General features: G+C 42.5%; 1 protein-coding gene across 9 annotated transcripts in view; it reads left to right on the top strand.

Moving 5' to 3' along the window:
• The window catches only part of AK4 (adenylate kinase 4), an 84,145-nt gene that overhangs the window by 23,957 nt on the left and 33,486 nt on the right, over window positions 1-26,702 (top strand). For 6 of the 9 annotated variants that reach the window (XM_054484082.2, XM_054484080.2, XM_063654647.1 and 3 more), the window contains one exon: window positions 19,093-19,212. The exons of the other annotated variants lie outside the window; for them this stretch is intronic. In XM_054484082.2, coding sequence (XP_054340057.1) covers window positions 19,093-19,212 — 120 coding nt within the window. The remainder of the gene's footprint in view (window positions 1-19,092; window positions 19,213-26,702) is intronic. 9 annotated transcript variants of the gene reach the window in all.

Below are 26,702 nucleotides of genomic sequence, written 5' to 3'. Positions count from 1 at the left end.
CTGGAGTGAGTGCAGTGGCACAATCTCCGCACTGCAACCTCCACCTCCCTGGTCAAGTGATTCTCCTGCCTCAGCCTCCCTAGTAGCTGGGACTACAGGCGCCGGCCATCACACCCGGCTAATTTTGTTTTTTCAGTAGAGACGGGGTTTCACTAAATTGGCCAGGCTGGTCTCAAACCCGTGACCTCCTGATCTGCCCGCCTCGGCCTCCCGAAGTGATGGGATTACAGGCATGAGCCACTGCGCCCAGCCAATAGTTGCTCTTAAAAGGTCAGGTAAAACGAATGTTGTTGATGATTTGCCTAAAATATATAGGGCTGAATAGACTGATAATAATCACCATAGCAGCTATCATTGGATTTTATTAGGTTTAAATTTATCTGAAGATTGTCATGTCTTTAAGTCTCAAAGAAGTGGAATCTAATTATATACTTAGGGCCAGGCATGGTGGCTCACGCCTGTAATCTCAGCACTTTGGGAGGCTGAAGTGGGTGGATCACTTGAGGTCAGGAGTTTGAGACCAGCCTGGCCAATATGGTGAAACCCTATCTCTAGTAAAAATAAAAAATTAGCATGGTGGCACATGCCTATAATCCCAGCTACTCGGGAGGCTGAGGCTTGAGAATTGCTTGAACCCAGGCGCAGAGGTTAAAGTAAGCCAAGATCATGCCACTGCACTCCAACCTGAGCAACAGAGAGAGACTCCATCTCAAAAAATTTATATATATATATATATTTATATATATATATATTTAAACTCATTACACTTCCCAAATATATATATATTTGGAATGAGTTTAAAACGTAAACTTTACGTTTTTTAAAACGTATCTTTTGTTTGTTGACTGATGCCAGACATTGCTGCCTTGGTGGAGTAGCTCTACTGCACCAAGTTGATCATCTTTAAAGACTGTAGGTATCTTCTGGTTTAGTGTTAAATAAAAAGAAAAAAGGGAGGGGAGATTCTTGTCTCGAATATGTCACCTTCTTTGTACCAGTTTTTAGAGAGCAGCTGTGGCAGCTGCTGAATTACATATGCCTGCTTTGTTTTCCTCCTTTTATTTGGCGGTGGAGAAAGTGTGACAATTTTAAAGTGACTCTAAAATTAGTATATCTGGTGGAGCATTCAATTTCATGAATGTGCTATTTGGAATAGCAATATGGAATCAAATAAGATGCAGAGACTTGGTTATAGAATAAGCTTACGGATGGAAATCAAGGGCCTAATGCACTACAGGCAGTTTGATTTATGACGGAAACACCCTCAGATATCCAGGAACTCATATTGGAATAGAGACAACTGTGGGAATAGATTGTCCTACCCAGAAAGCAAAATCTGGCAGAGTTTGAGGTTTCCTATTGGGTAATTTTATCAGCTCGTTTTTAGATTAATTAGTAGAATAAGACTTCCAGAGTTGTAAGATGAAGTGTGATGCTTTCTTCTCTTCCTCTTCACTATTTCTACTTCTGGGCCATCTTGGCCAGCAAGAGATTTTTTTTTTTTTTTTTTTTTGATACGGACTCTCGCTGTGTTGCCCAGGCTGGAGTGCAGTGGCATAATCTGTGCTCACTACAACCTCCACCTTCTGAGTTCAAGCGATTCTCCTGTCTCAGCTTCTCAGATAGCTGGGATTGCAGGCATGTGCCACCAAGCCTGGCTAATTTTCTGCATTTTTAGTAGAGACAGGGTTTCACCATGTTGGCTAGGCTGGTCTCGAATGCCTGACCTCAAGTGATCCACCTGTCTTGGCCTCCCAAAGTGCTGGGATTGCAGGCGTGAGTCACTGCGCCCTGCCTAGCAAGAGATTTTTGAACCACAAGTCTTGGTTGTCAGTATTGAATCGTTATGGTGTGTGGCATGGTAGTGGCTGCACATGTGGGAGTAAATGTGTTCTCATGGTGGGGGATATTAGTGACCTTGGGTAACAGTCCGTGGCACTTGGCTTGCACCACAGGGTTAACATACAGATCATCAGCTGTCCCTGTCCTCCAGCTTTATATACCGAATTAGAAAGACCTGGGTCCTCATCGTTTACTCAGTGGCTTCACAGCACTCCACACCACATCTCTAATACTGAATATTCTGTCTGGTCACCTCTTCCGCAGATTGCATGCTTCTCTGTAATTTTTCACTTCTGCGTTTCAGTCTTTCCTTGGAAAGGCTGCCCTTTCTGTATGACTTCATCCCATGTTGGACCCGACCCTCCTTCTTTCATTCTCCCAAAGCACTACTCATACCTGTAATCCCAGCACGGTGGGAGGCCAAGGTGGGCAGATTGCTTGTGCTCAGGAGTTCGAGCCTGGGCAGCATGGTGGAACCTCATCTCTACAAAATACCAAAAAAATTAGCCAGGCGTGGTGGCGCACGCCTGTAGCCCCAGCTACTTAGGAGACTGAGGTGGCAGGATCCCCTAAACCCGGGAAGTTGAGGATGCAGTGAGGCATAATTGTGCCACTGTACTCCAGTCTGGGTGACAAAGGGAGACCCTGTCTCAAAAAAAAAAAAAAAAAAAAAAAATAGACTACTTAGGTAAGGTGGTTGTATTAAGGTTTGGGGTGATGGGGATTAGAGTCTGGCACAAGGAACTTGACATGGCATGTTAGACACCAGTGTCCTAAAAACCTATCAGCCATTCCCCACACACCCCTTCAGTCACTGCCTGCCCCTCCCCTGGCTTAGGTTCAGCTCATTGATTTCTTGCTCTTTTCCCTTCTGGAGACTGTGCTCTTTTTCTATCTCTCAGCTTTCAGTCCTCCAATACCAGAAGGATTTGGCTTTCTAATCCAAAATAGTTTCCCTCTTCACCCTCAACCCCCCAAATAAACCCTAGCCTTACCTTTATTGATCCAGAAACTCATTAGTTTTTCCTGAATGAAGGGCCCAGAACAAAGCATAGGCAGATGTTTTGACACTCTAGTTGTTTTTTTTTAACCTGATTAAATTTTTAGATGAAGTTTATTTTCCCCCAAGTCTCTCTAAGAATGCAAGGAACTCGTTTTCTTAATTCAGAGACTGAGTTTTCTTAATTTTCTTTCTTAAGTTCAGAGACTGAATTTCCCTTTGGCAAAGACAGACCCTCGAGTGTCAGGACTTATTATTTTTTTCTTGGCTACAATTTGCCTTCTTTTTTCTTTCAACATTCTTCATTTACTCACTTAATTTAAAAAATACTGATGGGATCCTTTGCTCCCTGAGCCTTTGTTTAAGTCACTCAGCTCAACAAGACCTCCCCTTGAGGTGTTCTCAGTTCACAAGGGGAAAGGGACAGATGGTTGAACAAAGAATTACGGTGTGAGAGAAATTGCTTGAGGAAGTGAGCGAAGGCTTTGGACACAGGGTCTAGGGAGCTACTTGCTGTAGGGCATGTGTTAAGAGTTCAGGCTTTGGAACCACATTGACTGGGAAGCCAGCCAGGCAAGTTACTCAAACACTTTCTATTTCTTCAACCACAAACCAAGAATAATAATGGTACTACTTCATACGGGTGTTGTAAGAATTAATTGAGATAATACGTACAAGGGAATATAAAAAGACTTGACCCAATATTTGCTTATTTATTTTTTCTTTTTAAAATTTTTATGGATATCTATTTTTAATGTGCTCCATGATAGGAATTAGCTTAATCCTGCAATTAAGTGAAACACATTTTAAGAATTTATAATATTTTCTCTTTTTGTGTGCCAAACACTTTTTATTTTAAACAACCAAAATAGTGGTCATGACCTTCATTTGACAACCCCCGGTCCAGTACTTCCTAAGTGTTTCATTACTGTTGCCACTGGTATCGTTGTTCTTGCTGGCTGTTGAAGGATGATTGCATGTTGGCCCGCTCAGTGGACTGCTTGTCCTTGCTGAGAGCTGAGGAGGTCCTGTCAGAAGAGTGTCCGCATCAGCTCGCTCCCTGTTCCCGTTTCCCTTCCGGAGGTTGCTGAGCTGCACACATTTTTGGAGCCCTTGCTGTAGTTCTCCAACAGGGCATTGCCAGAGTTACTACAGAGAGAGAGAGGGAAGACTCTCATGGGTAGCAATCCATCCTGTGTGAGCAGATGGCACTGGAGAATAGCAGCCTTGCTTCTGCTGAGCTGCAGCCAAGATCCTGCTCAGAGAGGCAGCCAACAAGGTGCACGGCACAGCCGGATAGATTCACACTCTGGGCCTTGTGCAATGGCAAGGAATTACTATTTGTGTTGCTTTAAAAGTGACATTCCTCCTTATCCTCTGAATGCAGCTAGTACTTGGGCCATGCTCAGGTTACAGGGAGCCTGTTCTGTGGTTTTTACAGAGTAAGAAAATCCAGAGGGCCCCTGAGATTTCCAATGTAATCCTACTCCGTAGGGCTGAAAGTGCCTGCTATGGTGGATACCAAGGCAGATTTGCAGAACATGAGCTTGAGGAGACGGTTAAACATTCTGGGTTTAAAACTCTTCTGTGATTTTGGCAAATCTTTCAGATTACTTGCCGTTTTCCTATTTGCTCCGTTGCCCAACTTCTGTTGCATTCATCCCAATCTGCTTTTCTCCTCTGCTGCTTATATAAAGCCGCATGTGGTATTACACCAGATGTTCATGGTGTGTTTATGAATGCATGTGTTCCTATCCTGGGCCAAGAAAATACACTTGACATAGGACGTCCAAAATTTTTTGGTTTATGAAGCTCCAGTATCTTTTATTTTCACGACTTGTTTAGTTTTAAAAGAAGGTTACTGTACTGTTTTATTCTTTGAATAAATATGAAGGGTGAAATAATAATTGATCTGCTGGCGGAATGAGAAAGCCTAAGGAGGAAGAATTGGCTGGATATCCTTTGTGCTTAGAGATTGGATCACCTTCTTTTTCAGTAATGCCAGCCCCTCCCCTACCCAAAGTCATGGCTGTTGTCCATGCATCTTTTTATCTTGGCTATTATAGAAGCATACCCACTGCCAACACATTTCTGGACCCTGGGTACAAAATTAGACTAAGTGAATATAAATAGCCAGTCTGGCTAGAGAGAAAAGAGTGAAGAGGCCTCACGAAGCATTGGCCCTTATTCTCAGGAAGCGTTCTAGGGAAGGTATGGTTGAAAGAACACTAACTGATGATTCAAGCCTGAGTTCCCGTCCCGACTCCACCTCTCACGTTTAGAATGGGCATAATGATCAGTTGATTTTGCTGCCCGTGAATGCCGGGAGACTCTCCTTAATCTGTAAAGTCCCCTCCTCACCACAGAGATGGAACCTCTGTGGTTTAAGGGAAGCTAGTGTGGGGAGGCTAGTCCTCTACCCTTCACACAAGGCCCCAAATGCAGGGAATTGAAGTGCCCCCACAGAGATAGCAGAGGTCGAACGGTCTACCTCTCTCTTGCAGATGAGGAAACTTGGAGGCCACGGTAAGTGAAATACATTGCTGTGTTCAGAGTCCTGTGGGCAGTGAGCTGAAAGCAGAACAAAGAGCTGGGACTCCTGATTCCCAGCCTGGCAGTAGTAGTTCCTGGTGTCATATTTGCCATTGCCTCGGTATGAAGCCATTCCAGTATTCAATGTTTTTAAAAAGGTATTGTCCCTTAATGAAATGCAGATGTCAGGAAATAAAATCACATTACAAATTCTTTTATTTTTAATCTCACAATTAGTGATTAAGAGACGCACATTTGTACGTTTGGGCTCAAATCTAGGTTAAATAATTTTTCATTTTACTGTTAATCTGCTTTTGACTTAGGTGATAATCGATTGTGCAGATCACAGATTTGAGTAATGTTGGCTACAACTTCCTTTGGTTGAAGACCAGCAGTAATTGCCCCTATCATGAGCTAAATATTGCAGACTAAATGGCAAAGGAAAGGTATTGAAGACAGGTGTATTCCATGTGAGGTCTCTTTTTCCCTCAGAGACCAGTGATCGGTGACTTGATGCCACGAGCATATTAGTCTGATATCCAAAGGAACAAAAATGAGTAGGATTATAGTCTTTACAGTTTCAAAGTTTTAAAAATTATATTAAATAAGTTATAAACGTGTCTTTGTTATCTTCTTTAGAAATAGCTTACAAATCCCTGCTGGCTTGGGATTTATTAGGACACTTTTAGGGTAAAGTTTAGCTGTGTCACACAGACACCCAGAAGACATGGCTCAAAGAGAAGCAGTTGGGTTTTGTTGGTGAAGCCTTGTACAATCTCCTTTGAGGTGACTTCCGTGTACCTATATGTTAAAAACTGTAAATTGTTTCCTTAATGCTAAACTTTCTGCTGCTTCTGTCAGAGAATACTTTGGAATCCTAATCTCAGAAATCTTTCAGAGTTGACTCATAGATTTTGTGGGTGTTTAAGAATGTCAGATAGCTTCAGGAGGAGCAAGCATCCACTTGTGGGAACAGATCCTTCCTTGTTAAGAGATCAGGCTTGGGATCCAAACACAATCTGTGGTAATGATCTTTCTGCACCAACTTGTGTAGACTGAAGCAACAGTTGTGAGAACCAAGGACAACATGCACCAAATGTCCACTTATGTAGTCTAATCAGGTAAGAGAATGCTTTGCTTAATTCAGTAATTTTCCTGAGTTATTCAAGGCTTGCCAAAGAATCAAGACTATAAGATAGCATTTTAAAAAAAACATTGCTGCACATTATGTTTCATTTGTTGAGAAGGCTTTTCTGAGTCTTACTTGCCTGAAAGTCATGACCGTGGCTGTCGGGTGAACGATACAAAAAGTAAGGTATGGTAAAGGGTGTAGTGAGAAGTTCATCTAATAATTTGTAGGGTCCTGTGGATGGGAAGGTGGAAGAGTTTAAAGGTATGAAAATTCTTTATCTCAAGGAGAGTGGCTCTTGCTTGACTGTTAAGATAGCCTCTGGCCTCAAGGGGATTATAATCTGCTCTGGAGGATTTGTAAACAATGTCTGTTCCACTGGAGGAGTGAAATGTCAGGTGAAGATACAAGGCCACTGCATATGATTGTACAAATCGTGACCTGTCAGGGGGAACCTGGCTAAGGGGTGTGTGGGGCCTGCAGTCCAACCCTAGTTCTGCCCACCGAGCTGTGTTCTCCGGCACACGGCTGAGTCTGCCTGGAGAAATGAGCATCTTGAAATATGTGCATAGCCACAATGTGTTTACTCAGCTGGGGGCCCACAGGGTTGCCTCTTCCCAAAGGGAACACCTCTGTAGTACAGACACTGAATGGACTAGCTTTAGCCCATGTGCTGGTAGATTACAGAAGCGGGGATTAACTCTCAAAGTAAGATAGGAGAAAAATGATCAGGGAAAGCTTCTTAGAGGAACACACAAACTGAAGGGTATTTCTTCCAGCCAACTTTTGCTAGCCCTTCAGAAGCCAAGCTCCAGTGTGGGAAGCTTCTTTTGGACCTGAGGTCAGATTGGGGTGTCCACCTCTGTGTTCTGTCCCGTCTTTCCTCCACGAGTCTGTAGATTGTGGGAAGGTAGGAACCACAGTCACACTTGACTCTGTGCCTGGCACAGACAAGGGGTCAAAGGATGAATGATAAGGAAATGAGGGTGGGAGGTGAGGTTGAGAAGTAGTTTCTGGCCAGATCAGAGAGACCTTGAATGCTATCCTAAGGAGTGTTCATCCATGCCATCCTACAAGCCAAGGAACACACTGTGGTGTCAGCAAGGGAGCGACTTGTGCCACCTTGTGTTTTTGGAAGGTCTATCTCGGAGTTGTGTCTAGGATGGTTGAGGGAGGGAGAAGGTCTGGGAGAGAGGAAAGGAAGCTGACTGGTGAGGAGGTATGGAATCAAAGGATGCTTATAGTTTGGTAGGAAACAGCCACATAGAAACTAAGTTTTTGGTTAGTTAGAGATAGAGTACCTAAAGGAAGCACTGGTTATACAGAGCAGGACCAGGTATTTCCCTACAGTCAGCAGCTCTGTTCTTTAGTAAGAACCTGTCCCTTTTATACAGATGCTAGCGTCATATTTCAGCAGCATGTATGCTAACATGCAAAGTTGTTTCTGTTCAAGGAAATACAAACATTGAGAGGCAGTATGTAGTGGTTAAGAAAATGGACTGGGGTAAGTTGCTTGAAGTTGAGTCTAGGCTGTATGACTTATTAACTCAGTTACTCTCCGAGTTTCAATTGAAACTCTCCGTGTTTCAATTTCCTTATCTAAGAAATAGGGAATATTATACCCTAGACTTCATAGATATTTGTGAGCATTTGATGAGTTCATATATATAAACTTTCTAGAATCGGCCAGGTGCGGTGGCTCATGCCTGTAATCCCAGCACTTTGGGAGGCCCGGGCAGGAGGATCCCTTGAACTCAAGATCCCTTGAACATGATCCCAAGAACTCATGTTACCCAACCTGGGTAACATAATGAGACCCCCATCTCTACAAAAAGAAAAGTAGCCAGGCATGGTGGCATGTGCCTGTAGTCTCAGCTACTCTGGAGGCTGAGGAAGAAGAATCGCTTGAGTCTGGGAGGTCAAGGCTGCAGTGAGCTGTGATTACACCACTGCACTTCAGCCTCGGTGACAGAGTGAGACCCTGTCTCCGAAACAAAAACAAAAAAGAAATGGTCTAGAACAACCCTTGGCACATAGACACAAATACTTAGTATCTCCATGTTGTTGAATGAAATTTGCAAAGCAGCATCATTCCAAGTCCTTTATACATATATTAATCACATACAACTTTCAGAACAACCCTAAGTGATATTATTCCCATTTTATTGATGAGGAAATGGAGGCACAAACTTGACTGAGGCAAAAACATACGTGACAAAAGTCTTATAGCCTTTAAGTAGTGGTGTCAGGATTTGAACTCAGGCAGTCTGGCTCTAAAGCGTGTGTACTTGACCAATTATACTGGATTCAGAATTTCCTTTGGGCCAGGCGCTAGGGCTCATGTCTGTGATCCCATCACTTTGGGAGGCTGAGGAAGGAGGATCACTTGAGGTCAGAAGTTTGAGACCAGCCTGGGCAATATGGTAAAACCCCATGTCTACTAAAAATACAACAATTAGCTGGGCATGGTGGCGTGCACCTGTGGTCCCAGCTACTCAGGAGGCTGAGGTGTTTTCTTCATAGTTACCCATAGCAAGTGTCAGAGAGTGATTTAATACTGTATTTTTGGTATGAAGGAAAAGAAAGTCAAGCTTTGAACAAATACCAATTGAAAGGTGGATACTGGATGTCTGAAATGAGTCACTTAAGTGCCAAAATGCCTTAAATTTAAGAGTTTCTTCCATAATTTCTGCCTCTAAAGGACTTTGACATCTATTTTTTTAACCAAGGTTTTTTATTTTTTAAAGCTTATTTTCTTACTGGAAGAGATTCATCAGAGTGATATTAGGGATAACTTATAGAATGAAGTCTTTCTTCACTGTATTTTTTTCCCCCAAAGTAGTTATTTCTACTTCAGTGCCAAAATATTCTTACAAGTGAGGAGATAAAGAACTTGCAGCTTGAAGAATTATAAAGCTCTACAGTTCTTCTTTGACCAGGCCCCTTGAGATGCGTGTATGTGTGTGCGCGTGTGCACTGCCATTATTAGTGATGTTTTGGCGAAGGGATAATACCAGGGTGAGCAAGGCTTCTCCTAGTTCTGTCCCATACACACAGTCTGATACTTCAGGGTAGAGCGGTCTTACAAGGGAATTGAGCTCATTTACAGGGATCTTACTCTCAGCATATTCTGTAGAACAATGAAAAGAACATTGAGTAGTTATCTCTTTCTGGTGACTTAGCCAGGCATCTTGGGAATTTGCTGTTTTGTGAACATTTGTTCAGCTCTGTCTTGTGTATCTAGTTTGCCTTCACTTTATAGACAGTCACAACAAAAAGAGGATACAGATGTGTGGGTGTGTGGGTGCTACAAAGGATAACAATTTTGTATCTCCCACCCAGCCTAAGAAACAGAATATTATCAGTACCCCCACAGCTCCTTTTCCATCTCTCTCCTCCAGCACTATCCTGCGTCTTGTAATGATTCTCTTGCTTTACCATATACTTTTGTATATGCATGTAGCCCTCAACATTATATTGTATAATTGTGTCTGTGTTAGACTTTTCCATAAACCAGCAGGCTCCCAAAGCAAAAAGCTGTAGAATTAAGCTTTTTTTTTTTTTTTTTTTTGAGACAGAGTCTTGCTGTGTCTCCCAGACTGGAATGCAATGGCGCGATCTCAGCTCACTGCTACCTCTGTCTCCCAGGTTCAAGGCCTCAGCCTCCCAAGTAGCTGGGACTACAGGCATGTGCCACCATGCCCGGCTAATTTTGGTATTTTTAGCAGAGACAGGGATTCGCCATTGTTGGCCAGGCTGGTCTCAAACTCCTGACCTCAAGTGATCTGCCTGTCTTGCCCTCCCAAAGTGCTGGGATTACAAGTGTGAGCCACCGTGCCCGGCCAGAATTAAGCCTTTATTATTTTTATTTTTGGGTTGTGCCAGTAAATGATAGGAAGCCATTCTTATAACTTGACGTTGTTTTGATAGGCCAAGTTGTCATCTGTTTGATGTCACCTGGCCAAGCAATCTGAAGAAGGTCACAGATGACTTCTGATGCCCTCTCCCTTTGTGGTTTCTCTGACACTTAGGGAAATGTGCCACAGCCTGGCACAGAGTAGTTGCTCAGTAAATTTTTTATTTTTTAGAGGCAGGAGTGCCTCTGTCTGTTGCCCAGGCTGGAGTGCAGTGGCGCAGTCATAGCTTGCTGCACCCTGGAACTCCTGGGCTCAAGTGATCCTCCCACTTCAGTCTCCAGAGTCGCTGGGACTACAGGTGTGTGCCACCATGCCTGACTAATTTTACATTTTTTATAGAGATGGGGTCTTGTTACTAATAGTTTCCCCAGTTGGTCTCAAACTCCTGGCCTCAAGGGATCCTCCCATCTTGACCTCTCAAAGTGTTGGGATTACTGGTGTGAGCTACCACACTCAGTTCAAGGGTACGATGTTTGTATCTTTAGTGCCTTGTGTGGTACCTGGTGCATAGACTTGCAGAAAGTTTTGTTGGAGAAGTGGTGTGTTCAGAGAATTTTCAGCTGTGGTTCTGAGTGATTGGAGTGGCTTTGGAATCGAGGTGATGATCTGGGGTGAAACAGGAGTAGCTCTCTCATAGGTTACTGCACAGCTGACTTCTGGCATGTACTTTTCCTTTCCTGTGTCACAAAACACACTCGTCATTGTCCTTATGCTGGCCCCACCTGCATTACTTATTGAAAAAAGTATATGACAGACAGAAATAAGACATTCAGATAAAAAAAAAAAAGATCTCATTTGCCTTTGCTTAAAGTATTAGTAGTTGAGATTTGATCCTGAGAGACTTTCATTCCAGTTGATGGATTTTACCTAACTAAAGTCAATTATTTTGAGGTGTTAATCACCACTTTTATTAAAACAAATCTTTTTGACTCCAGTGTCAAGAAACTAAGGTAGCCTGGTTGGCTTTCTGTAACCCTGGACTAGTATTTTAGAGACAATCTCTTCAATAGTGAAAGGTGGATTGGCTGGCAGATTGAATGTTTGACTAAACACTTTCATTTAGCTTGTGACCTATAGCCTATTCCTCTTTCATAATGTATTTATGTAGAACTTTATCGGCAGTGTAAGAGCCTTTGTATCTTAATTGTGATAACTACTGACTGTTTAATTTTTCTGCCTGACACAGAGTAAAATTCCATAAACTTTTGCTATTGAAAGCTTTTGGTGGATTAGTACCCAATCCCGGTGTTTAAGACTCTGAGCTCTGGAACAGGCCTCATGCTAGATTGATATAGGGCCTGGCACATAGATGCTTAATAAATATCAGCTGAATGAGTATTTAGTGGATTTAAAGGGTATTCAAACCACAAAACTAACCATACCCTATATTGTCAGAGGGAACAGTGTACCTTTTTTTTTTATTCCCATTTCAGGACCAAAATCAGCCTTTTGTATTTTGGATCTTTACATATTTATTTATTTTTTCTTTCCTTTGTTTTGTTTTGAGTCAGAGTCTTGCTCTATCACCCAAGCTGGAGTGAAGTGGCGTTATCTTGGCTCATTGCAACCTCTGTCTCCTGGGTTCAAGTGATTCTCATGCCTCAGCCTCCAGAGTAGCTGGGACTGCAGGTGCACACCATCGCGCCCAGCTAATTTTTTGTATTTTTGGGGGTTTTGCCATGTTGGCCAGTCTGGTCTTGAACTCCTGAGCTCAGGCAACCCACCCAACCTTGGCCTCCCAAAGTGCTGGGATTACAGGCATGAGCCACTGTTCTCGGCCAATATTTCTTTCTTTTTGAGAGTCATTCAGTCCCTGCAGTGTCTATGCTGACTGTCCTGCATATTTAGGGTTGCCGTAGAATGGATTTTGTGCTATATAAATATCAGTGTGTGTGTGTGTGTGTGTGTGTGTGTGTGTGTGTGTGTGTGTGTGTGTGTGTCTGTGTGTGTGTGTTCTCATGGTTTTTCTAAAGAAATGTCATCTGCTTATTGACTCTTCTGCTTACAGGTATTATCTTTTTAACCAGCCTTAAGATGATGCAGAATGTAAGTCCAATATCCTACTCCTTCAGCAGTTGACAGTGTTTTGGCATATGTGCTGCCCTGAATACAGTGATCTATTTCAGTCTGTTGATGTAAATGTGGACAGCTTTAATGTGTAGGAATTGAGGCTAACAGAATATCTTTCCATATCCTGGAAACATGAATTTTGGAGAGATGACCAACTTAATAGATAGTCTTAAGTTTTGTGTTATCGTATAATTTTAAATGCGGTATTATCTTAATGCACAGTTTAATAGATAGTCTTAAATCCTGAAAATTTGTATATTATCTGATCTAGTTAGAAATTGAAAATATATATTTCTCAAGGTTACCAAGATTATATCTATTTGAATTTAGTAGTGATTGAATGGAATAGGTTGTTAAGATGAATTGCCACAAAATTTATATTGTTGTAAGATAGGTAGAACATTGATTTTCTTCTAATATACTTAACATTGTGGATGATACCATCATCTATCTTTCTCTCTATATGAACACATAATTTTGTTATATATAATGTTTGTAATCTGACACTTCATCTTTCCTTTTCTGAAGAAAGATTTTTTATATGTTGCCTTAATCATTGGTGTTTTGTTTAATCTTATAAACACATGATGGATTTATTTGTTGGTTTTGTTGTGAAACTTAAGAAAAAGGCAAAGATAGTGGCCTATTTGGGGCACCCTATATTTATTACATTTATTTGAAACTTTCCTAGTGCTTTCTGAATTATTTGTGTGTGTGATGTGTGTGTGTGAACACACTCAGGATTCAGAAGCTGTGTGGGACCATGTATGTGTGTCCACAGTCTTTCTTTGGAATACTACTTCAGAAATTAGAGCAGGTATGTCCATGCATGCTATCATCAGCATTTAATGATGCTGCTTTCTCTTCCAAGCAAACTGACAAGGGCAGATGAAGGTCCAGTTTTCCGAAGTGGGCCTCAGTCTTCTGACAGGATGTTTTATTGTAGTTTGCTGTTGTCATGAGGTCTTCATTCAGATGTAGATATGTTAAGGTCATTTTGCTTTGTCTGAGGATCTTTCTGGGTTTTCGTGGTAGAGATTGAGATATGTGGGACAAGTTTGATCTTGTATCAGGTTAGAGGACATGTTGCTTGCCCTGCTTCAGAGAAGAGCCAAAGCTGGCAGGAATAGCTGCAAAAGTATGCTGCACTTAGATCTTTCAATTAGTAAATTAGAGTAAGATGCCTCTGGAAGTCTTCCACAGAGTTATTTTAAACTTGGGGTCGTACTGCTTGTGTTGAATTAACTCAAGGTTCTCTCTCAAGGGGCACATGAAGGTCTTCCTCCACTGCTTCTGCTTTAGTTCAGGCCTTCATCTTGTGCTTGGATTATTATCACAGCCTCCTTTGCTTCCACCATACCACATCCAAATGTCGCATTTCCATGGGCCTGCGACCCATGTAGGCACGTAAGGCCCTGTGCGTAGTTTAGTGCTCTGCTGTTGTCATCTTGAAATTCTTCGTTTTCCAACAAGAGGAACATCTTCAATTTGTACTAGTCCCTACGATTTCAGTAGCTGGTCTTGGCTCTAGGAATAGCATTTCTAAAACTATCTATTTAAAATTCCTCAAAGTTCACACTCCATATCCTGCCCATCCAGCACCATCTATTAGTGGTGGGCTTTTCTTTGACTGTCAGTGCTTGAAGAAGTTCTTCCAGGTATACCGAATGGCCCCACACCTCCGCAACATTTGCTGTTGCTGTTTCCTTCTTCTCATTTCCCCTACCCAAACTGGTTCACTTCTATTCATGTTTTGAAATGCTGAAGAAATAAGATTGGGCTGTGAAACCTAATATGACCATCTTTTTTTTTTTTTTTTTTTTTTTTTTGAGGTGGAGTCTTGCTCTGTCAGCCAGGCTGGCGTGATCTTGGCTCACTGTAACCTCCGCCTCTTGGGCTCAAGCTCTTCTGCTTCAGCCTCCCGAGTAGCTGGGATTACAGATAGGCACATGCCACCACACCCGGTGAATTTTTATATTTTTAGTAGAGACGGGGTTTCTCCATGTTGGTCAGGCTGGTCTCAAACTCCTGACCTCAGGTGATCTGCCCACTTTGGCCTCCCAAAGTGCTGGGATTACAGGCATGAGCTACTGTGTCTGGCCTAATACGACCATCTTAACTCATGATCACACTTTGCTTGTATCATACCTCTTTTCAAAAGGTTGCTATCTGGTGAGGTTGGGCCATATTTGATTTTTGGGATAATGGTTCTATAATAACTCTCCAAGATGATCATATTGATTTTTGCAAGGTAAAAGAAAATTCTCTTATCTTCAGGGTGTTCATTCATGCAACATATTTTTAAAATTTTTAAATTTAAATTTAATTTAACTTAATTTTTTGAGACAGAGTCTCGCTCTGTTGCCCAGGCTGTAGTGCAGTGGTGCAGTCTCGGCTCACTGCAACCTCTGCCTCTTGGGTTCAAACTATTTTTGTTCCTTAGCCTCCCAAGTAGCTGGGATTACAGGCATGCATTACCATACCAAGCTAATTTTTTTGTACTTTTAGTAGGGCAACGAGTTGCCCAGGCTGGTTTCAAACTCCTGGCCGTAAGTGATCCGCCCACCTTGGCCTCCCAAAGCACTGGGATTACAGGCATGAGCCGTCAGCCTGGCCCATGCAACACATTTTTACGGGGCATCTAATATATGCCAGACTATATTTTAAGCGCTGAGGATGTGGCATTGAACAAACTGTTTTAACTTTTCCTTCTTTGAGCTAATAATTTCTAGTAGAGGGGGCAGAAAGTGAATGAACAAATACCTCTATATATAATTAGATCCAGAGCTCTAGAAAACAATGCAAAATACACATTTTGGTCTTTCACCTTGGAAGATGTGTATTTGTTGTTTATCTACCTTAAAGTTTGGTGGATGAGACTAAGAATGGGGCTCTGGGCCTGGCATGACTATTGCAGAGTGGGACAGCACCCAAGTTGTCAGTTGCTCCATGCATCTTTTCTGATAGTGATTGTTTAGACATAGAACATAGATACCACACAGGTATTACCCAAGAGAACTGAAAACATACACAATGTATATGAACATTCACTACAGCATTATTCATAATAGCCAAAAAGTAGAAACAACCCAAATATCCATTATATGTATGAATAAAATGTGGTATAACCATACAATGAAATGTTATTTAGCCATAAATAGGAGTGAAATATGGATATGTGGTACATTGAAAACATTATGCTAAGTGAAAGAAAACAGTCACAGAAAACTGTGATTCCATTTATAAGAAGTGTCCAGGGTAGGCAGATCTACAGACAGAAAGATTGATAGTTGCCGGGGGTGAGAGGGAGATGAGAAGAAGGAGTCACTGCTAATGGGTCAGGGTTTCTTTCTGAAGTAGTGAAAGTGTTCTGAAATTAGGGAGTGGTGATGGTTGTACAACACTGAGAATATACTGAAAGCTGCTGAGTCCTACAGTTAAAAATGGCAGATGTTATAGTGTGTGAATTATCACAATAAAGCTGTCATAAAAAATGCTGGGATTACCTTCTATCTGAAGGTGAGGATCTTATGAAGATTAAATGAAATGAAATAACATAAAGCACTTAAAGCCCAGTGCCTGGGACATAGTATGCACTTAATTAACAGTGGTGGTTGTCGCTCTTAAAGTAATATGGTTTAAATATCTGTAAGCTGGAACTTTTATTTATTCACTGCTACATCTCCAGAATATGACCTGTTATGGAGTATGTAGCCAATAATTATAATACTAGTCAAATGAATGTAGCTTGTTCACATTCATGTTCAGTCACATTCACCAATGTGGCTGTCTTTCTTGTTCTGCCTTTTGCAGCATGTTAGTGAATCTGCATCAGCTGGGCCTGTGTTTTGAGCTTCTTGTCTAGTGGTGTACTCAAGAGATATGGAGCCCTTCACAGCCCATCTTTCAGTGCTTAAGTTGGGGTTAGGGGGTACAGACTCAGTCTGGGGAGGCAAGGCCTCTACCTAAATTAAAGGTGAAAGTGGGGAGGCCAGACATGGTGTCTCATGCCTGTAATCCCAGAATTTTGGGAGGCAGATGTGGGCGGATCACTTGAGGTCAGGAATTGGTGACCAGCCTGGCCAACATGGTGAAACCCTGTCTCTACTAAAAATACAGAAATTAGTTGGGCGTGGTGGCGCACATCTATAATCTCAGCTACTTGGGAGGCTGGGGCAGGAAAATCGCTTGAAACTGGGAGGCAGAGGTTGTGATGAGCAGAGATCACACCACTGCACTCCAGCCTGGGTGACAGAGTGAGACTCCATAGTAAAAAACAAAACAAAACAAAACAAAACAAAAGAAAGTGGGGTGAAATGATTCTTGAGCTTTTTTCTAGTAATATAATTCTGCTTTGTGTTTTTATTTTTACTTTTTTTTGAGACGGAGTCTCGCTCTGTCGCCCAGGTTGGAGTGCAGTGGCGCACTCTTGGCTCACTGCAAGCTCTGCCTCCCAGGTTCACACCATTCTCCTGCCTCAGCCTCCCGAGTAGCTGGGACTATAGGCGCCTGCCACCACGCCTGGCGAATTTTTTGTATTTTTAGTAGAGACGGGGTTTCACCGTGTTAGCCAGGATGGTCTTGATCTCCTGACCTTGTGATCCACCCGCCTCAGCCTCCCAAAGTGCTGGGATTACAGGCGTGAGCCACCGCGCCTGGCCTACTTATATATTTTTTTGAGATGGAGTCTCGCTCTCGCCTGGGCTGAAATGCAGTGGCACGATCTTGGCTCACTGCAACCTCTGCCTCCTAGGTTCAAGTGATTCTCCTGCCTCAGCCTCCGGAGTAGCTGGGATTATAGGTGCCCGCCACCTAATTTTTTTTTTTTTTTTTTTTTTTTTGCGATGGAGTCTTGCTCTGTCACTCAGTGCAGTGGCGCAGTCTTGGCTCACTGCAACCTCTGCCTACTGGATTCAAGCGATTCTCCTGTCTCAGCCTCCCAAGTAGTTGGGATTAGAGGCACCCACCACCACACTCAGCTAGTTTTTGTATTTTTTAGTAGAGATGGGATTTCACCATGTTAGCCAGGCTGGTCTCGAACTCCTGACCTCAGGTGATCCGCCTGCCTTGACCTCCCAAAGTGCTGGGATTACAGGCGTGAGCCACTACACCTGGCTCTTTGTGTTTTTAAAAAAACTGAATTGGTCTGTCAAGAACGTGATTCTCTTTTTTTTTTTTTTTTTTTTTTTGAGATGGAGTTGTTGCCCAGACTGGAGTGCAATGGCGCAATCTCGGCTCACTGCAACCTGCGCCTCCTGGGTTCAAGCGATTCTCATGCCTCAGCCTCCCGAGTAGCTGGAATTAGAGGCATGCACCACCATACCTGGCTAATTTTGTATTTTTAGTAGAGACAGGGTTTCTCCATGTTGGTCAGGCTGGTCTCATACTCCCGACCTCAGGTGATCTGCCTGCCTCGGCCTCCCAAGGTGTTGGGATTACAGGCGTGAGCCACTGCGCCCAGCTGAGAATGTGATTCTTAGCATTCATTATAAGTTCCCTAGAGAGCAGAGGATTTCATTTGTGGTAAAACACACGCGCGCACACACACACACACACACACACACACACAAAAAAAAAAACCCACACATTTAGTTCTTAGAAATGTACAGATTTAAACTGATAGTTTGTTCTGCTGAACCTAACTCACAATTTCTACATATAGGAAATTCATGTTTTAAATGGAGATAGAAGCAGTTTTCCCCTGAAAGTATTAATGTGGTTTTGTTAAAACTTCACAACCTTTTATGAACTTGGCATTCCACTAATAACACTGAGTTGCTTTTACAACTGTGTCAGCAAGGTGCCATCTGCTTACATTGAAGTTGATGAAAAGAAGTAGAGCTGTTGTTTGTATTATGTGGCATTCTTTTTAGACCACTGGAACTTTTTTCCTTTGGTGTCTGTAAGAAACGGTTGTGCTTCTCATCTTCCTTTAGTCTTCTGTACATTGTGTGGTTGATCATGTTCCTTGTTACCATAAACTGTTGAGAGGCTCAGTGCCCAATTTGTGGCCTACCTCTAGGAATTATCCAGGGCTTCTCTTTATCGGCCTTTTTATGTACCATCCTGCTTCTTGACTTTATTTTCTACTCTTATTTTTTTCTTGCCCAATTTATCTTTCTTTCTTTCCTGCTTTCTTGGTTTCTTTCTTTTTTTTTTTTTTTTTTGAGACAGGGTCTCCTCCTGTTGCCCAGGCTGGCATTCAGTAGTGCAGTCAATGCGCTTGAGCTCACTGCAAATGCAAACTCCTGGGCTCAAGTGATCCTCCCACCTCATCCTCCCAAAGTACCTGAAGTACAGGCATGAGCCACCACACCTGGCCACTCTTTGTTTCTTCCTTTTTTTTTTGGCGGGGGGTGGCGGGGGGGGGGCTATGCTATCTCAAAGAGCTGCTTTTATAGTTTTTTGGGAGATAAACGTGTTAAATAAGCAACAGTCCCACCTTATTGACGTGAATATTTTAAAATCTTAAAACATACCTACAACTTCCTAGAATTCTTCCCACATCAGGAAGGATGGAGAGAAGGCAAAACTAAGAGTTGGTAAGCTTTGTGTTTGGGAAGTTTTCTTGAATACCTCTTTTTTTCTTGTCTTTTTAATAGAAGTTGGTGAGATGGCAAAGCAGTATATAGAGAAAAGTCTTTTGGTTCCAGACCATGTGATCACACGCCTAATGATGTCCGAGTTGGAGAATAGGCGTGGCCAGCACTGGCTCCTTGATGGTGAGTTGAAACTGTGGGTAAACCGAATTTATGGGAATAGTCAGTTAAGGTCTTGCACACTCCTTAACTTCTTACCGAATGGAAAATGCCTTATTTTCTAAACTTTCTGTCATTTATTTAATATTGCAATTTGGCAATATGATAGGAACCCACTGTGGTGAAGCCTCTTATTTCTTCTGTCTCCAGTTCACCATCGTGAGAACCACTGACTTGAAGCAAATATTCACTAAATTTCTGTTATTGCTTCAGCCCTTTTGTTTCCGTAAGTCATCCTGAGTATAATTCCTCTTCAATCAGAGGTTCTTTCATTCACCACAGGACACACAAAATACAATTATGAGTTATTATTTTTCACCTGTCAGATTAACAGAGATAGAAGATCAGAAAATCCTTTATTGAGTATGTAGGAAACAAATAACTGTTGAAAGTATAAAATGAGCAACCTTTGTAGAGCAGTTAGCATTATATATACTTTCTGATCCAGCAGTTCCATTCTGGATTTCTGCCTAAAGATGCAAGGAGGTTTATTTCAGCATTATTGGTAAATAAGAGGACACTGTTACTGACACTATAAAAGAATCATTATATATGTGGTATTCTGAGGACACAAAGAAGAAAATTAGTCTGTTGGTAGGAGGAGGGGTTGGAACAACTGTATGGAAAGTGATGAATAGATGGATGGTCCTCAGATAGATGAGTGGGGATAGGGAAGGTAGGTTTTTTTTTCCAGCAGAGAGACAATGTGAACAGGGTGAAAGGGGAATGAGTTATCTTAGTATTTTTTCTGAGCCTGCAAGCAGAGGTTGGCAGAGGAAATCCTGGGGTGGATAGCCTTTGATTTTGCGTAAAGATGGTGGAACTGGATTTTGTTGGCTTTAGGGAACACTGAAGAGTTGTTAAGTAGGGGTGTAATATGATCATATTTCTCTCAGAAAGACTATTCTGTTAGCAGCACAGGAGAGATTAGGTGCTGGGGCATGGAGGAGAGTTGTGACTACAAACCAGAGATCATTGGAATAACTAGACTACGGGATGTTGAAGGCCTGAATTTAAGCAATAATAGCAGTGGGATGGAAAGGAGGCACCATTCGTAAGAGAGTGGATTGAGGAAAAAGAATTGATAGGAGTTGTGGCTGATGTCAGGTACTACAGCCCCAGGGTTTTCTTTTATTGCCTTTCAGGCTTTTTGAGTTTCTTAGCTTTCATCACCCTCTCTACACTTACCTAGGCATGTTAATTTCTGTAGACTATACTTTTAACTCACAAAAGTTAGCCCTTTTCTTAGTCTGTTTTCTGCTGCTACAACAGAGTACTTTGGACTGGGCAATTTATAAAGAAAAGAAATTTATTTCTCATGGTTCTAGAGGCTAGAAAGTCCAAGAGCATGGTGTCAGCATCTGATGAGGGCCTTCTTGCTGCATCATCCCATGGCAGAAGGCATCAAATGGGGAAGAAGTGCATGCCTCTGAGAGGGAATGGGAGCTGAACTTATCCTTTTATCAGGAGCCTATTGTTTTATCTAGAACCCACTTCTGTGATAAGAGCATTAACTCATTCATGAGGGCAGAGCCCTTATGACCTAATTACCTCTTAAAGGCTCCATCTCCCATAACATTGCATTGCCAATTAAATTTCAACATGAGTTTCGGAGGGGACATTCAAACCTTAGCATTCTGCCCCTACCCACCTCCCCCCTGAAAACAACTCTTGTCCTTCTCACATACAAAATGTATTCATTCTATCCCATTAGCCCCCAAAGTCTTAACTTAGCATCAACTCAAAAGTCCAAGGTAAATCAGACATGGGTGAGACTTATAAAGTACAATTCATCCTGAGACAAATTCCCTTCAGCTGTGAGCCTGTGAAATCAAAGCAAGTCATCTACTTCCAAAATGCTATGGTAGGAAGGTGTATGATGGACATTCCCATTCTAAAGGAAGAAATAGGCAAGAAGAAAGGGGCAGGTGGTCCCCAATAAGTCCAAAATCCAACAGGGGAGACATTAAGTCTTAAAGATGGGGAATAATCTCTGGGGACTCCATATTCTGCCTCCTGGGCACACTGGGATGGGAGTTGGGCTCCCAGGGCCTCAGAAGCCCCACCCTCTGACTTTGCTGGGTTCAATCCACTCAGCAGCTCTTATAGGTTGGAGTTGTATACTGGTGGATTTACAGTTCTGGGGTGTTGACAGTGACCCACTCCCATGGCTCCACTAGGCATTGCCCTAGTGGGGACTCTGTGGCAGCCTTGACCCTACAGTTACACTGGGCATTGTCCTAATGGGGGCTGTCTGCAGTGGCTCTGTTCTGCAATAGGTTTCTGCCTGGGCCTACGAGGGGCATTCTTTGAAGTCTAGGTGGAGGAAGCCATCTCTGTAGCTCTTGCATTCTGTGAGATGCCACCAAGGTTTATCCCTTTCCGAGCAGGTGGAGCCACGCCTGAAGCTGTTTGAGTTATGGTTGAGGAGGCCAAGGAATGCTATCCATCTCCTGAAACCATTCTACCCTCCTAGAGCTCTGGGTCTGTGATGGGAGGGGCAGTCTGGAAGATCTCTGAAATGCCTTTTAGGTCTGTCGTCCATTGTCTTGATTGATAGCACCTGGCTTCCTTCTAGCCATGCTAATCTCTTTAGCAATAGGTTGTTTGACCACACACTTAATATTCCCTCTGGAACATGCTTCTCCACTCTTTACATGGCCATGCCGAGAATTTTCCAAATTCTTCTGTTTTGCTTCTCTTTTAACTATATGGTTATCCCTCCGTATCTGCTGATGGTAAGGGGTGTGGGAAGGGATTGGTTCCAGGACCACTCCCTCATACCAAAATCCATGCTTACTCAAGCCCCGTGGTCGGCCCTGTGGAACCCATGGGTACGAAAAGTCAGTCCTCCATGTGCAAGGGTTTTGCATCCTGCAGATACTGTATGCATTTGGTTGCGAATGTGGAACCCAGTGATATGGAGGCCCGACTGTATTTATTGAAAAAATCCTTGGCCGATGTTATGGCTCACACCTGTAATCCCAACACTTTGGGAAGCTGAGGTGGGCAGATCACTTGAGGCCAGGAGACCAGCCTGGACAACATCGCAAAACCTCATCTCTACAAAAATTAGCCGGGTGTGGTGGCATGTGCCTATAATCCCAGCTACTTGGGAGCTGAGGTGAGAGGATCACTTTAGCCTGAGAGGTTGAGGCAGCAGTGAGGCATGATCACACCATTGCACTCCAGCCTGGATGACAGAGTTGAGACCCTGTTTCAAAAGAAAAGAAAAAAATGTTTGTATAAAGTGTGCCCTCAGAGTTCAAACCCGTATGTATCTTCAATGGTCGACTGTATTTGATTGTCTCTTTGCTCTCACATCTCATTTTATGCAATTAAAAGTAACCACACAGCAGCTTGAAAGCTTTACTGCTTAGATATTTCTTCTACCACATATCCTAGTTCATTGCTCTTAAGTTTTGCAGTCCATAAAGCCCTAGGGCACAGACAAAATTTGCCAAGGTCTTTGCAACCGTATAACAAGAATAACCTTTACTTCAGTTTCTAACACCTTCTTTTCCATTTCTGTCTGAGATCTCATCAGAATGGACTTTACTGTCCAAATGCTGCTAATATTCCGGTCATGACCACTTGAGTAATTTCTTTTTTTTTTTTTTTGAGATGAAGTCTCTGTTGCCCAGGCCAGAGTACCATGGCCTGATCTCAGCTCACTGCAACCTCTACCTCCCAGGTTCAAGCAATTCTCTTGCCTCAGCCTCCCAAGTAGCTGGGACTATAGGCATGTGCCACCATGTCCAGCTAATTTTTGTATTTTTAGAAGAGACAGGGTTTTGCTATGTTGGCCAGGCTGGTCTTGAACTCATGACCTCAGGTGATCCGCCCACCTCGGCCTCCCAAAGTGCTGGGATTACAGGCGTGAGCCACACCGTGCCTGGCCCATTGAGTAATTTCTAAGAAGATTCAGACCTTCCCTACAGCTCCCCTCTTCTTTTGGGTCCTCACCAGAATTGCCCTGATGCATCATTCATGGCAATCTAGGGTGTTACTAGCCGCTTCCTCCAAATTCTTCCAGCCTCTACCCGTTACTTGGTTCCAAAGCTATGACCACATTTTTAGGTATTTGTTATGGAAACAGCCCCACTCTTTGGTATCCATTTTCTGTCTTAGTCTGTTTTGTGCTGCTGTAACAGAATACCTCAGGTTGGGTAATTTATAAAGAAAAGAAGTTTATTTCTCACAGTTCTGGAGGCAGGGAAGAGTAAGATCATGGTTCTCACATTTGTTGAGAGCCTTCTTGCTGGGTGTTGGAAGGCAACACATGATGAGAAGGCTCACACAAGAGAGGGAATAAGGGATTAAACTTACGCTTTTATCAGGAGCACACTCCTGAGATAACCAATCCATTAATTCATTCATGAGGGCAGAGCTCTCATGACCTGATAATCTCTTAAAGGCCCCACCTCCCAATACCTTTAAATTGGCAATTAAATTTCAACATGAGTTTTGGAGGGAACATTCAAACTATAGCACCCCCCAATGCTTTTTGTGTGGGTATTCATCATGACTGATAAACTTTGACTTTGCCACCACCTAACAGTAATTTCTCTAGTTTATGTTTTTAAATTGTGAGTCTTCTCACCTTGCAAAATGAATTTGTGTAGTTTTAGGGAACTTAAAAATCTGTGTTTAAAAAGGATCATCTGTGTTAAACTCCCCTGGAAAGAGGGTTGGTGTGATAATTGAGAGCATGGACCCTGGTGCTGCCAGACTGCCTGACTTGAATCCCTGCTCTGCCACTTTCTGGCAGCCTGTGTGACCTTGGGCCTCTGGTTGCTGATGAAACACAAATTAGCAAAGAGGGGCAAAGTGAGCAAATATATGTAAAGTGCTTAAAAGAGTGCTTGCCCTATATAAGTGCTATATGAGTGTTTGTCATTGTTTTGTCACTAGTGTACAGGTTTTGAAGTTTTTTGGGTGGGGGTGACTATTTGAAGTGTTCACTTCAAAAATAGCTCTAAAAGTATTTAGCCAGGCAGAATAAAAGTCAGTTTCAGTTATGGAATGTTTTCTGTATCTTTTCAGTGCTTGCTTTTGCCATGACTTCCTCTCAGGGTTGAATAACTGAAGTTCTTTGACATCATAGGCCTGTTTTAGTAAAGTACGTCAGCCTCCCAAGTGATTTGGTTAGTATTTTTCTCCTTGAAAACCCATCTGGTCACTTTTTCAGTTGCAATTTTTCTTTAAAGCTCTGGAATAAATCCATTTGGCAAGGTGTGGAGTGCGAGGGATGCCTGGTTCCTATGTTCAGCTTTAGACTCCTTATGTTACACAGGCACATGCTCTGCGGAGGATGTCCCTGTTGAGCGTGCTAAAGGTGATTGAATGTGGAAAGGTCGAAAAAGGCATTCTGATGACAGATGACTCATCATCTTGGTCCATATGGCTGTAGAGAGGCATCCTGCAAATGGTGGGTGGAAATGAGTAGAGTGGATCCAAGCCAAGGGAACCCCAAGTGGGGATGTGGGGAGGGGAGGGAGGGTGAGTGCTCTGTGGTTTGGTCAGCTTTGCTCTTGCTAAAAAAAAACATTCGGCACTACCTTCCCTTCACCGTGCTTTCCAGTTGGGTAAGAAATATTCTTGTTTTGTTTTGTTTTTTTGAGATGGAGTCTCTCTCTGTCACCCAGGCTGGAGTGCAGTGGCATATCTTGGTTCACTGCAACCTCTGCCTCCTGGGTTCAAGCAATTCTCCTTCCTCAGCCTCCCGAGTAGCTGGGATTACAGGTGCACACCACCATGCCTGGCTAATTTTTTGTATTTTTGGTAGAGATGGGATTGCACCATGTTTGCCAGGCTTGTCTTGAACTACTGGCCTCAAGTGATCTGCCTGCCTTGGCCACCCAAAGTGCTGGAATTACAGGCGTGAGCCACCGCACCCGACTAATTTTTCACTTTTTTAAAAAAGGGTCACATATTAGTCCGTTTTCACACTGCTGATAAAGACATACCCGAGACTGGGTAATTTATACAAGAAAAAGGGTTTAACGGACTTACAGTTCCATGTGGCTTGGGAGGCCTCAGAATCGTGGCAGAAGGCAAGGAGGAGCAAATCACATCATACATGGATGGCAGCAGGCACAGAGAGACAGCTTGACAGGGAAACTCCCATTTTTAAAACTATCAGATCTCGTGAAACTTACTCACTATCATGAGAACAGCATGGAAAAGACCTGCCCCCATAATTCAGTTACCTCCTACCAGGTTCATCCCATGACACGTGGGAATTGTGGGAGCTACAGTTCAAGATGAGACTTGGGTGGGGACACAGCCAAACCACATCAGCCCAGCAGTGAGGTATAGCCATAGAGAGAGATGTATTAGTAACTGTTTTTTTCATTTCTAAACTTGCCTGCTTACCTGTGCCTTGAAATAGTAATCTAGAAGTTCCCCAAATCAGTTCTAATTTATCTTTATGTACCAAGATGTAGTAGAATTATCTGCCATATGATTTTAGGGGTAGCTATCAAAATATTTTAAATTGGTATTTCAAAGTTTGGTTTTGTAGAAAACAACCTTAAATTTTGGAATTGTAAATGAAATGTAATTTAATCCTTTTCATTGGTAATAATGATAACCTTTAGCACAAGAGTCATCATTTGGTCCGTGGTTGTATTTGGAACCTGGTTTGTTTGTTTCATTCTGTGCAATGTTGAACACTAACAAGTGCTTTCTGAAGGTAATTCTGTTTTTAGCATAAGTCAGAGTTGTTTGAATGTGTGCAGTGTTTGTGTCTATTTTCCCTGAGAGCTAAATGATTTCAGACTTGAGATGTTCCTGGCTACACAGTCACTCAGAGCCCTTGGTGTGGGTGTATGTTCAGCAACTAAACTATAGATGCTGGAGCCAGAGTATTTTGCCTTGATTTTGCGAATGTGTTTTACCATACGAGGCTAGTACCTAACAACTCTGACCTTATCCTCTCCACATTTTTCCTTCTGATTCAGACCTCTGAGGAGTGTCACATCCCACTGGGCAACATATGTCTATAGAAAAAAGCCAACAGTATCTTCTGAATCACATCTTTTAGGAAATGCCAAGGGTAATTTTTTTTTTTCTGTTGTCCTTGTGAGTCTAGGGTATGTTTCAAGAATAAAGTGTATAATAGATTTGTTTAGAAGTTTACTGAAGAATTCTGCTTTAATAATTAAAAAAACAGCTTTTTCTTCCTGTGTGTATGTGTTTATGTGTAGGAGGGCAGTAGTTAGTCATTTATCTTTAAATATTTAGCCCTGAAAAATCATAGCCACATAACCCTTCTATCTCAGGTTGTTACTAAGGCAGTGATGTGTATTCTGGTATCTTGAATGGAAAGTTTAAAGCAATTGTGATTTCTAAAGAATGAAGAACAGTTGTAAAATTTGTGGAACTCTACTAGGGTGCTGTGGCCATCTATGCCTGCCAAATGTGGATTGCACAATTAAAATGTTTGGTTC

The sequence above is a fragment of the Pongo pygmaeus genome, chromosome 1 (assembly GCF_028885625.2).
Source record: "Pongo pygmaeus isolate AG05252 chromosome 1, NHGRI_mPonPyg2-v2.0_pri, whole genome shotgun sequence".
NCBI lineage: Eukaryota > Metazoa > Chordata > Mammalia > Primates > Hominidae > Pongo > Pongo pygmaeus.
Note: the sequence above shows the minus strand (reverse complement) of the source record. Positions and strands in the feature narration are given on the sequence as shown.